Source organism: Eulemur rufifrons, chromosome 5 (assembly GCF_041146395.1).
Source record: "Eulemur rufifrons isolate Redbay chromosome 5, OSU_ERuf_1, whole genome shotgun sequence".
In the NCBI taxonomy this organism is placed as follows: Eukaryota; Metazoa; Chordata; class Mammalia; order Primates; family Lemuridae; genus Eulemur; species Eulemur rufifrons.
This window is the reverse complement of record NC_090987.1, coordinates 40,469,000-40,482,206: the sequence shown is the minus strand read 5'-3', so window position 1 is coordinate 40,482,206 and position 13,207 is coordinate 40,469,000. Positions and strand designations below refer to the sequence as shown.

General features: G+C 48.2%; 1 protein-coding gene across 1 annotated transcript in view; it reads right to left on the bottom strand.

Moving 5' to 3' along the window:
- Nucleotides 1–471: 471 nt before the first annotated feature.
- The window catches only part of TMEM241 (transmembrane protein 241), a 109,160-nt gene continuing 96,424 nt past the window's right edge, over nt 472–13,207 (bottom strand). The window contains exon 15 of the mRNA XM_069468179.1: nt 472–3,730. Coding sequence (XP_069324280.1) covers nt 3,670–3,730 — 61 coding nt within the window. The 3' untranslated portion in view covers nt 472–3,669. The remainder of the gene's footprint in view (nt 3,731–13,207) is intronic.

The following is a 13,207-nucleotide window of genomic DNA, read 5'->3' as shown; positions in this document are numbered from 1 at the left end:
GACAGAGATATAGCAGGAACCACAGGTATAAATTAAAATTTTCTAGGAGCCACATTAAAAAAGGTAAAGAGAAACAGGAGAGATTAATTTTGATAGTATATTTAACCCAATATATAAAAAATATTATCATTTCAACATGCAATCAATACAGAAATTATTACGAGATATTTTACATTTTTAAAGCTATTAGTCTTAAAAAATTGGCGTGTACTTACATTTACAGCACATGTGAATTTGTGCCAACCACACGTGAGTGCTCCATAGGCACCGGGGCCCATGGGACCCGCACTGGAGGGCCCTGGGCTGGAAGGCGTTGGGTGGGTCCTTCCCTGTTTCAAGCTCAGTGGCCTGGGGTGGGTAGAGGAGTCAGGCCTGGGGTTAAGATACAAGAACGCCCTCCCCAGGGATGACAAACAGCCTTTTTTGCGATAGTCCCCTCCTGGGGTTGAAAGGAACAGAAAGAAAGGCAAATGACCAAGAAACGAAATGGTTTATTTTTCTTTATATCCATAGCAGATTAATAATAATACACAATCATACAGAACCTTGCCTCTCTGACAGAAAGCATAATCTTCATTTGTACAAATAAATAACCGCAGACACCCTGGCTCTGACTAGGGGCCAGCAAGAACTAAGGTAATCGGGACCGAACAGGACACGGGGTAAAAGGAGTGTGGGATTACCTGGAGATTCCCTGCCCAGAACACAAGGGCCGGGGGGACCACAGAGATGGGGGCCGCCCTGTCATTCAGACCTCTGGGCTCGCTTGCATTCAGAGCCGAGAACGTGAACTTGGGCATATGAGATGGTAGTTAAAGCTGAAAGAAAAAAGCCCAAGAACAGAAGGAAACAGGATGGCATATTGGAGAAACACCTTATCCTCTGCCTCTTGCTACTGTCAAAATAGGAAAAGACCTGAGATTTTAAAAACAATGGGACTTTGGAATGCAAATCTAAAAACCAACAAAAACAAAAAACACCCTCACTAGAGATCCTTTTTTAAAAAGGGCCTAAAACTTATCAGCAAAAGTTTTTGAGGTCAGTCCTGCTAGAAACAGGACAAGGCTTGATAACTGTGTGGTTCTTTCCAGCTTTAGGAACCTCCGTTTGCTTAAATGGCACTAGGAAAGGCAGGCATAAGATGACATTTGGACAGATGTCACTTTCTGCAAGTAGGAAAGCACTGATCTCAGTTGTAGAGAGTTTTGTGGGAGAGAAGAATATTCTATTTCATCCTCAGTCTACAGAAAATTTGACATCCTAGACGAAGAACAAAAGCAAGTTGAAAACCATGTATGCGTCAAGGTCACTCTAAGCATTTTTACCTTAAATGACAAGCAGAGACCAGGAAAAGACAAGAAAATGAATTTAAGGTACTCGAGTTCCAAATATACGAATCCATTCCTATTTGTTTCATTTTCTTTTTCCTCTCTCCACAAGTTGGGGAAAACGTGCAGAAACAATGGCCACTGACTAAGCTGACGTGATTCGTCACAGGGCTGGGAACAGACAAGGCCTGTTTCCTGGAAGCTGAAGGGGGGTCACCACCAATGACGTGGGTCCTCAAAACTACAGGGCCCGGCTTCCTGCTTGGGGAACTCACTGGTCACCTCAAAGTGACCAAAACTCTCTGACACCTGGCAAAGTAGTAGGATATTTGAAAAACTCATTATGAGCAAAAATATTTAGAGTTAGTAATCATTTTCTTAAACTTTCTCAGTGAGTTCAAACTCAAATGATCATTTTGTGTAAATTCATTTCTTTTCACTCCTATAGAGGCAAGGTATAGTTTTTTATTTTGTTTTGGGTTTTTTGTTTTCTTTTTTTTGAGACAGAGTCTCACTCTGTTGCCTGGGCTAGAGTGCCGTGGCATCAGCCCAGCTCACAGCAACTTCAAACTCCTGGGCTCAAGCAATCCTCCTGCCTCAGCCTCCCAAGTAGGCAGGACTATAAGTGTGCACCACCACGCCCAGCTAATTTTTTCTACTTTTAGTTGCTCAGCTAATTTCTTTCTCTAGTAGAGGCAGGGTCTCACTCTTGCTGAGGCTCGTCTCAAACCCCTGACCTCAAGTGATCCACCTGCCTCAGCCTCCCAGAGTGCTAGGATTATAGGTGTGAGCCACCGCGCCTGGCCTGTTTTGGGTTTTTTGTTGTTTGTTTGCTTGTTTGAGACAGGCTCTTACTCTGTTGTCCAGGGTAGGGTGCAGTGGTGTCACCATAGCTCACAGCAACCTCAAACTCCTGGGCTCAAGTGATCCTCCCACCCAGCCTCCCAAAGTGCTAGGATTACAGGCATGAGCCATTGTGCCCAGCCAGCACAAGGTTTTAATTCAATTTTTAATCTGGTCTGAAAAATATACTTCAGTGTTCAATGATTTGAAACCTCCTCTAAGATATCAAGGAATCAAATGGATTAAAAGCCTTAAGGAATATAAATATAAAAGTGTGTGTATGTATGTTATATACTGTTTTTCTCACCTGCCTGGGGGAGACATCCATCAGTGCTTATAAACCCTATTCCCGCTGGTGGTCATTTAGTACCAGCTTAAACTAATGGTGGATGAGAAAGTGCATGCAGAATTCAAGACCATCCATATCCTGCCAAGTTTACAAGAATCCAGAGAAGTTTAGAAGCAGGAAATGCTTCAGAATTCCCACTCAGCCTCCCTGTCTGTCCCTGCCCCACATGGACGCCCTCACAAGCAACTCTCTGTGTGCTCGTACCCAGGTGGGGGTGGGCTCTCGGCAAGTCGGCAGGACAGCAAGGAAAGGATGTCCCCAGAGGAGACTCCAAAGATGTAAAAACACAAAACGAAACAAAAAATATAAAATCTCACCATAAAAATAACTATGTGAGGTAATGCATTTGTTAATTAGCTAGATATAACCATTCCATAATGTATATGTACTTCAAAACATCATGCTGTACATGATAAATACATACCATTTTATCTGTCAATTTAAAAATAAAAATGAGGCTGGGCGTGGTGACTCACACCTGTAATCCCAGCCCTTTGGGAGGCCAAGGCTGGAGGATTGCTTGAGGCCGGGAGTTTGAGACCAGCCTGGACAACATGGTGAGACCCCGTCTCTACAAAAAATAAAAAAATTAGGCAAGACATGGAGGCACACACCTGTAGTCCCAGCTACTCGGGAATTTGAGAATGCAGTGAGTTCTGATCATGCCACCACACTCCAGCAGGGGCGACAGAGTAAGATCCTGTCTCAAAAAATAATAATAAAATAAATTTTTTCAAAAATGAAAAAACAACAGCCAAACACCTCGAGCCCACTACCTCAGGCTGACGGCAGTGTTTGGCAGAGGTGCCTGGCATCCAGAGGGCTGCAGGTCAGTCCAGGTGAGCGGAGCCACCCCAGCAACACGGTAGAGAGAGGTTCTCAAAACGGGAAGACACGACGCAGCCTGTTCCTCCGCAGCAGCCCGAGACCCCCAGGAAGAGCTCTCCTTGCAGCATCCTGAAGCAGTGTGGCCTCTGCATCCCCACCAGCACATTCGACTGGGTCGGGGCAGGAACAGGTCAATGGCGCTGCCCACCTGGCTTCACTGTCCTTGCGTTCCTCTTTCTGCGACACTCAACAGGGAGCTGTGAGTGCGGGACTGTGATCCCCAGCGGCAACCTGTGGGTCTCCTTTTCCAGACTGTCTTCTTCAGAAGCCCCTCCGCTCTGAGAAAACCAGCAAGGCCTCTCCAAGTCCGCCGAGCAGGAGGCTGCAAACAACAGCACAAGGTCAGCTTTCCACCCCTCGGGGCCGACTGAGCTGCCCGGGGCCCTCATACAACAGGCAGGGGGTGCTGTGCCTCATTCTGCGACTGCGCCCGGGAACCGCGCTGTCACTTGGGCAAACCTCAGGTACATGGGAAGGTGAGAGGGCGAGGAGGTGGGCTTGAGCCCTCCCTCAGGGAAGAAGGTGACATGTCCTGCTCACCCCGACTGGGTGGGGGTGACACTCGTGGGCTAATGCTCTCTGGCAGAGACACAGGAGGAAGGCCTGTGACGTGCCAAGGAGGGTCGATGGATATGAAATCATGCAGGTGTCCATAATCTTAAAATTACGAAGGTGACAATCTCAGAATCTTTTCATTTCATTTAAACTGATAGAACATTTAAAGGTGAAATACAAATGAGGAATTCTGAATTTCCCACTTGCCCAGAAAGAAATATGGTCAGTGATTTGAAAATGAAAAAGTAGTGGGAGAACTGGAGACAGTGAGAAAAGAAGAGCTGAATATTTTAACACGCCTAAAATTTAATACACCAAAGGTCTCCCCATTTGCTATTTTAAACCTCTCGGTAGACAGTCTGGTGTCTCTCTGAATCTTGTCGTTCTTCTTCTGGAGCTGGGGCTGGGCCGTCTCGAAGGGATCATGGTGTTGGGTCCCTGATGGGAAAATGCCCCTTTTCAGAGGAGCCGACGGCCCTTTCAATCGACCCTTTCCTTCCTGTCCTCTCCCACCCGCCCACCACCGCAGGCCTTCTCTGTGCCCACTCGCAGCCCATTCTGGCCATGGCGCCTTCGTGTTTCTAGCATGTTTGGGGGGCTGAATGTTGAAACACACATATGCTGCTCACATTCCATTCCCGGTAAAAAAATGTCCCTACGTGGGTGACCCTGAGATATAGGTAACTTGTACCATTTTCCACTTTTAGGACAGGAATGAGTTGACTACATGTGAGAATATAAAAACATTAAACTTTAGAATCAGGCAGACCTGAGTTTGAGTTTTGGCTCGGGCATTTATTAGCTAGGTAATCCTGTGTATGCTGTTCAGCCTTTGTTTCCCATCTGTCCCACGGGAGCTGATCACATCTGACAGTCACTGTGAAGCTTAGAGATAATACACCAGAAGCAACAATGGACAGTCAATAAAATACTATTTGCTAGTGGAACTCCCTCCCAGAGCAGTAAACCCCTCCTCAGTGGTCCTCGGGGCTGGCTACCCAACCTCTGCCTGAAGACATCAAGTGAGACGCACAGCCATTGTGCAAAGCAAGCCCACCCCACTGCTGACGGCCGCAGCCGCTGGACTCCTGTGAGGCTCCACGGGCGTGTCACCAGTGGAAGCCACTGGGGTTGGCTGGGGACAGACTGAGACAAGGATCCTCCCCGCAATGACCAACTAGCCTGTCCTCACACTGACTCTGCAGAGGCTTCTTAGAACCTCACCCGGGAGGCCAAGTTCTGCTTCCCAAAGCAAGAGAGAACAAATCTTCATCACCCGAGAACTGGGAAAATCTCCCCCACCACCAGGTTCTCCTCTGTGGGAGGGCAGCGAAAGACACTTGTCAAGGAGCCAGTCACGGGGTGGGGGAGCAAAGGGTTAGAAGGATGTCCCCCACCCACTAGCAGCTGGGAGGGAGAAGAGAGGGGGACCAGGGACATGGACGCCTCACCACGTTGGAATATACTTTCCTCTTTCCTACAGAACATATAGTGATACTAAATTGATCAATTCTGTTTAACTCACAACAACGTAGCTGCAATTAATGTCTATGCTATGAACTAAATACATGTCTGAGGACTTTCCTAAATCTATAATCATCACGGATGGCATTGCTTCTGTGAGAAACTGTTCCAAAAGACTGAATTTAGAAACACGACCTCTTCGTGAAGTTGGGGTCCGGTGCAGAACCCAGGAGCTGAGGGGTTCTATGGCCTCTTCTCTTCGGAAAAGACATGCCTGTGACGGGCAGGCTGTTCTCTCTGTAGACGGCTCACTTCTAAAGACCTGGCTTTCCTTTTAAGCAGACCCCTCTTTCCCTCCGTGTCCCTTCGAGAACGCATACGCCATCTTGTCACGTCCTGGGCAAGTGCAGAGTCGCCGTGCCTGGATGCAAGGGCTGCACGGAGCTTTGGGTTTGGAGGGTTTTATTTCTGCAGATGTAACCGGGGGCTCAGCCACTTTCCACAATTTCCACTAATCCTCCTTAATCACCAGGGAGAGCACTGGCGCGGCTGGCCCCTTGCCACTTCACTCCCACAGCCTCGGAACAATGCTGGAGTGTAATAATCTTGCATTTCATCCCTTGGCAGAGCTCTTTTATGAAACACCAAAGCAGCTTAGTAAATGCTGAAATGAAAACAAACCTTGGTTCAGTTTACTGTTAAGAGAGCCAGGGAGGTGAGCTTTGATGTTGTTTTCTAAACAGCAGGAAACGCTGACACGGGCTCCAGGAATCTTAATAGCATTACAACTATTTAAGTCAGAGCTTGACTGAACTGTTTGCAAATCTTGTAATCCCCGTCATTCCTGAAATGAACAAACTTCATGTAACCAAGGCGTAAACATCAGACTGCAGAGTACACACGGCCAGAAGTCTCTCACTAGCTTCTCTTCCAGAGGTTCATTTTCAGCATCTCTCGGCCTCTTCTCTCTTCTCCTGTGGGGGACCAAAGGCCCCATCTCAATGTTATCTGTATTATTGTGGTTGTTCAATTAATTCCAATTGAGCCCATTAGACAAAGGACGCGACTGCAGCCCTTTCCTGGCTGTGAGCCCCACACCCAACGCAGCACCCAATAAATATTTATCCAATGAATGACTGAATTGTTATGTTTGCTCGCCCTTCTTATCACCTATATATTCCAAACTGGTTTTGCTTTTTTCTCTTTTCCTCACCAAAACGTATCTGCCCAATGTCCCTCGGGGCCTTGCTGAGGGACAGTTTGTAATCTGATAAATTGTGATAAAATTTGAGAGGTAATAAGCCATGGTTATTGAGAAGGCCCTTCTTAGATAGCAGTATAAAAAGGAAGGGTCACATTTTTTAATTCAAACAGAAAACTGATCAATTTCACACACTGTGATCCTAAACCTAAAGGCTTTTTGGAGTGTGTTGGGGGAAGTTCTTTTTCCCTCCCTAAATTCATTTTTCCTATACATAGACTTGGGCAGGCTCCATGAAGTCCCCTAAAATTAAAGGGATAAGACATCTTTACTCAAAGGTTATATAAGATCATTTTCTAAAGGCCCTTGGTGTTGGTGAGGTCTATGCTAGGATCAACCTGGTAGACAAACTGGGTCAATGGCGGGCTCGGTGAACGATGGGCGAAGGGAGGAAGTTGATCATGAAATCCTTAGAATAAGGAAGTAGCATTTTGGCTGTTCCTTTCTCTCCTCGTACCTACACCACTCCAAAGAGAATGGTGACTCTCCTAGTCTCTAACAGGGAATTCACAGAGGAGGCACCACAGCTAGTTCTACTTAACAGGGATATTGCTCTCAGGTCAGAACCTTTATCTTTTGTATGTGTTGAATCTCCTTTGCTGAAATTTTGAAATAGAGGGAATTAATATCAATATATACCACAAAACTGTTAATTAAAAAATGAATAATTAAATATGAATCTGGATATTTAAATTACTCTGCTTGAAATAGGTTATTTTTATAATAATTGGCTGGACAAGAGTAGTTGCTTTTAATTAAAGACTTTAAAAATTGACCAGCATTGGGTAGTGAAGTTTATAATCATTTTTTTGTCTCGTATTGTTTTTCTGAGACAGGGTTTCACTCTTTTGCCCTGGCTAGAGTGCAGTGGCATCATCATAGCTCGCTACAACCTCAAACTCCTGGGCTCAAGTGATCCTCCTGCCTCAGCCTCCCAAGTAGCTGGGACTATAGGCATGAGCCACCACGCCTGGCTAAGTTTTCTATTTTTTTGCAGAAATAGGGTCTCACTCTTGCTCAGGCTGGTCTTGAACTCCTGGCCTCAAATGATCCTCCTGCCTTGGCCTCCCAAAGTGCTGGGATTGCAGGTGTGAGCCACCTTGCCCGGCGCAATACAGTATTCTCAGTATTTTGAGGGCAAGTACCCAGTGCTGAGCCTAGAGACACGAAGGTGAATGAAACACTTTCTCTCTCTGAGAGCTGCTCACAGCCTGGTGGACGAGACGGAGACTGCACACCTACCCATCCCTCAGCACAGCAAGCACCTACAGAGCCAGACACAGACACGGAGGGGAGGGGAGCAGAGGGGAGGGACCGCTGAGGAACTGAATCGTGAGCTGACCCACATCTCTCATGAGGAGATAAGCAGGTTCCTTAAGATCTTGCTGAGATTTCAAATGGTATTTTCTCCACTAGCCCCCATGAACTTTAGATCACTGATTCTCAACTGGGGTGATTTCTTACCTACCCCTTCCCCAGGGACATTTGGCAATGTCTGGAGGCAAGTGCAGTTGTTACAATTGAGGGTGTTTTCCTGACACCTAGTGGGTTACTGCCTGGCCCCCAATATCAACAGTGCTGGGGATGAGAAACCTACTTCAGATGGCCTGTTCTGTGCAGTTAAGCTGTTGCTCACCCAAAAGGAGGACATGACATATATTTGAATACTTATCCTCTACATGGTGATGTCACTGGAGTCAGGGACTGTCTTACCTCTGTAGCCTCAGAGCCCAGCCTTGCACTCTTGTGGAATGAATGAAAATACAAACAAACACATGGATGCCAGGATATCAGCTGGGACAGGGTCCCCTAGTCCCAGCCAGCCCAGGGGTGGTGGAGGCCGGGCTGCATTGCAGCACACGCCCACATGAGCAGGCAGCCTCTACTCATTCCAGAAACTGCCGCTGTGTGCAAGTGCAGGCCCAACGTGAGCAGCTGTTCCACATTTTCCAAAGAATCTGGAAATCTGGACTTGTATGAGGACATCACTCGATTTCTAAATGTTGATGACTAATTTAAAATTTGAAAAGCAAAACACAAGAAACAACAACTCTACAGGCAAACACAGTAGGTCCAAACAAAACATGCCTGCTGCCCCTGTGTGACTTCTAATCAGTGTAAACTCCCATGTGACAGGGACCAACCCCTCTCCCCGCCCAGGCTCTGAGAGCTGGTCACCTGGCCACACACGAACACGCCCAGTGCCTGGACAGGGCAGACCAGCTCTGTGCAGGACAGAAAATCCGAAGCACAGTCTGTTCCTCTTCTGGTGGTTCACTTTGTGGTTGGAAAATTCTTTGAGGCTGAAAACACACCATCTTTAACCTCAAGGGTTTTCAAAAACCAGGAAATTCCAAAGTCAAGGTTCCTTTTGCAATAATCACACATTCTGTTTCCTTGATTTGGGTACACTCAGCCTTTCTTTCCATTTTGTTCAGAGCATACCATAAAGTGCACAGGGTGTGAGTGAGCAGCCTGGAGACACGGCCTCTTGCAGACCGCTGCCTCCTGGACATGCCGGCTTAGCACTTCCTTGCACTGGAGAGCTGTCTCCCCCTCAGTCCTCACTCTTATTGCTCACGCTCAGTTCAACTCCCGGGTCTGTTTGGTTCATTTTGAAATTCTGTACAAAATCTGGTCAATGAAGGCTCATTTGTAAGAAAGAAAAATACTATCAAGAATTTAGACTAACACTAAGACGGTTATGAATACAGAAACTTGGGGAAGAATCTGAATAATATAAATATGTTCATATTTATACCATATATATAAATATCTCAGGACATAAATGTTTTTTTCTCTGGGCAGTTGTGTTTTGGGACATCAACCTGCCTACCGTTTATGTCACCCCTCCCGAGAAGCAGGGAGCACAGATCAGCTCCCTGCCCCGTGGGCCCCAGCTCTGGTTACAAATCACTGAGTCTCACTGTTGGCACCCGCTGCCCTGTCTCCCCAGGTGAGAAGGGCCCAGTCCCCTCCCACCTGCCCGCCCTGAGCCTCGCTAACCCTCTCTCCTCTGCGTAAGGCCCAGTCGTGCCACTTCCAGGGCCCTCCTTCCAAGTGCTCCTGTCCTCTCTGCCTCCGTCGTCTCATCCACCGGGCATTTGGTTTCTATCCAATCCATCCCACAAATTATCTTTTGACCTCCCTTTCCTCTGAAAACCCCTTACGCGTTAGATGGTATCTTATACTTCTTAATGGCCTTCATGTACTTTGCATACAGTAGTCACTCAATAAATATTTTTAACCAACTGATAGAATTATGGCTATAGTATGAAAAATCTAAGACAGTGAGATTTTTTTCCCCTAAAAATGTTCCACTGGACATTCTCAGTTTGCAGAGTCAGCTCCCGAACAGGAATTAGAACTGTCCTGTTGTGGGTAACGCTCCTTCGGTTTTGCTGTGGAATCATCTAGATGCTCTTCGTAGAGGATCATACTTCGTAGAGGTGGGAACAGGAACACTTAGGCCACTTTCCCCTGCAGCACCCTCACAAGCTTCTGCCTGTGCACTCTCTCAAGCCAGTTCGAGCCGATCACCAGCCTCTGTGCACACAGAGACCTAGGTTTGAATCCTGGTCCCATCACCTAGAGGCTGGAAAATCTTGGGAGAATCGCTTAATGTCTCTGACCCCACTGCCTTCATCTTTAAAATGTGGATAACTCGGAGGATTGTAATAAATGAGATAGTATTAACATTAAAATGTCTGAAGCACAGTAGTTGCTCAATAAATGGTTATCATTAAAAGGAAGAGGAGGATACAGTGGAAGGAGGAAGAAGAAGGTGTAGAAGTATTTCCTAATTTTTCTTTTCCTTCCATTTTTCTTCTTGAGGCAGGCAATATCTCCATCAGCAGCTCCTGAGAGAGGTTGGGAATCCCTTTTTCTGAGTGCAGTGAGCAAAAAATATTCATTTCTGTCAGTCTGGGATGATTTAGACATGGACTTGCCCTCAAGCATGGCTATGAGCACCTACAGACACCGTTGAGGCAGTGATTTTTCACTTTTATCCAAGAATGGTTCCTGGCACATATTAGGCACTTGGTGAATATCTGTGCATGAAACGAGCCTCTCCCACCCAAGGCCACACGGCTGCAAACTCACCTCTTGGACTCCCCGCCATGTACTCCGCAGGGCTGCCGGTCCTGCCCCTCACATTTGCACCAGCTGATGTTTACAAATAGCACTGTTGGTCCTGTGGCTGCCACAGCCTCCAGGGCATTACCCACAAGAAGTCCTGGGAGATGGGAGGCTGCCATGGGCACACCGGGGCACCAGCAGCCAGCATGGTGGTCCCTGAGTCAAACAGGTGACAATTCAGCAGGCCTAACTTGCAAATAAATGCAAAAAAAGGAGTGGTGGGGCCAGCTATTAGGATTTCTCTGATCACAGGCACAGGGAAAAATACTTATATTCTAGAACTAGGCTTTACTTGAGCAAAGCTAAGCAATAATGTGCTTTTTCTTTCCTGACAATACTGGTGAAGAGATGTAAAAACCTATTCTAAAACTTCGATTTTATAGTGCTACTCTGTGAGGGAAAAAATCCTGCCAGACAATCGATCCAAACCGGAATGAAAATAAGGATTATCTTTAAGTGGCCCTGGCTTGTTTTTCTTTTTAAAACAAAGAATAGGAGAGCAGTAAACAGCAGCCACAAACATGGATTATTCTACATATAACGTGTCACAGCCCTGATTCAGGCAGGGCGGGCAGTCCCCGGTCAAAGGGAAGGGAAGCTCTGTGTCCCCAGCCTGGAGGCCACACGAAGACCCACTAAGGACTGAACAGGTCATGGGTGATGCTCGTGAGGCGCCACTCGACGTGGTTTCATCCCAGAAACGCTGTCGTGGCTGAGCCCCCAGATCTGCTCCCTCCCTGCAGTGAACAGCGTCCACCGCACTTGGGACGTACGTCCCTGACCAAACCCGGCACTGTTCTCACCGTTAAACCTCACCGTGGTGACATCTGGCAACAGCAGTTGACAGAGTGAAGGACGAGAGACTTTTGCTTTTACTTGATGCTTTTCTGAATTGTTTTAAATGTCTCACAAATAGCATGTATTACTCTATTGTTTAAAAACGCATATGTGTATTTTCTCCAAATTAAAGCATGCCCATTGATGAGGGCTGCAAAGAGCAGTTTCAGCTGCTTAAACTCTCATCGCTTCTCCCCTCGCCTTCACCTCCCCTGCAGATCACAAGCGAAACCCTCAGGATCGGACCTATTGGTTGGAACAGCAGTAATCTGGAGTGGATGAGAATCTCAACTCTCCAATGGGCAGAGCCTTGTGTAGACAGTTCAGAGGTGAAACTCCCACGATCGCTTCATTCTGGTCCTCATGGGGTCGCAACCAACTGGCCCTCAAACCAGAGGCACACGGGCCCCGATAAATTCAGGGGGCCTGTTTGCTGAGCCTTTCTCGGCAGCCTGGGCACACCCTTGTGTCACTAGTCGGCCCAACCCTCTTGTGAGGAGGCTCCAGACGGCTGCAGGGCAGGGCTGTGTGGCCCTCTCCAGGGGGCGTGTCCTGAGCAACCATCACAACTGCCACACCCCCCTCCTGGGGTCCTGCAGAAAGCAGGTCACCGAGTGAGTCCCGAGCGTGCCCTCCCCACAGCCACCCCCTGCCTCAGCCATCCTGCTAACCTGCCCACCTGCCCCCGTCTGCCCTGCTGAATGCCCTCCTCCTCCTCCCCGGCTCTTCCTACACCCCGGGGCCCTGTGCAGCCCTTCTGGGAGGGGGACAGACCCTAAGGCAGATATGAAGGAACGCGGTCATGACGGTCAGATCAGTCAGGGAGGAAACAAGCAAAGCGACAGGAAAGAGCTAGTGCGGCGTGCACAGGGTGTGGCCAGGGAAGCCTCTCCAAGGTCACCTTGATACGGAGACCTGGGGGATGAACAGTCAGGGGCCAACTGGAAGCGGGGAGGAAGGCGCGGGCTGGGTGCATAGGCCCAAAGGCTTTGGGGCAGGGATGTGTGCACCGGGTTGAGGCAAAGAAAGGCTCCCCCTCCCCGGACCTCCAGCCAGATTTGGCCAACAACCCACTCCTCTCTCCACCCCAAGGTCTAGAAGGCACCGCAGCCTTTGCAAACCCAAACCAGTGTCCCACACTCTCCACTGCCACCTTGCCAAGCCCTGCTCCTCCCCCGCTATCCCTCATCTCAGTGACAGGCGACCTCATTCATCCAAATGCTTGGGCCCCAGACCTAGACGGCATCCAGGACTCCTCCTCTTCTCTAGCCTATGGCCTCAGACATCCTGCCACGTCCCACCACCTCCACTGCTGTCAGCCGGGCTTAGCCATCGTCACCTTGCGCCTAGGTCACTGTAGAGTCCCTGCTTGGTCAGCTTCCTCCCACCCCTCTACTGCCTGTTCTACATGTGGCAGATGGAGGGGCGCATTTTTAACATGGGAGTACGTGGCTCCTCCGCTCAAAACCCTGGAATCGCTCCTGTCTCACTCAGGTAAGGGAGGCCAAGCCCACGCCGCGGCCTCACGGCCCCACGCGCCTG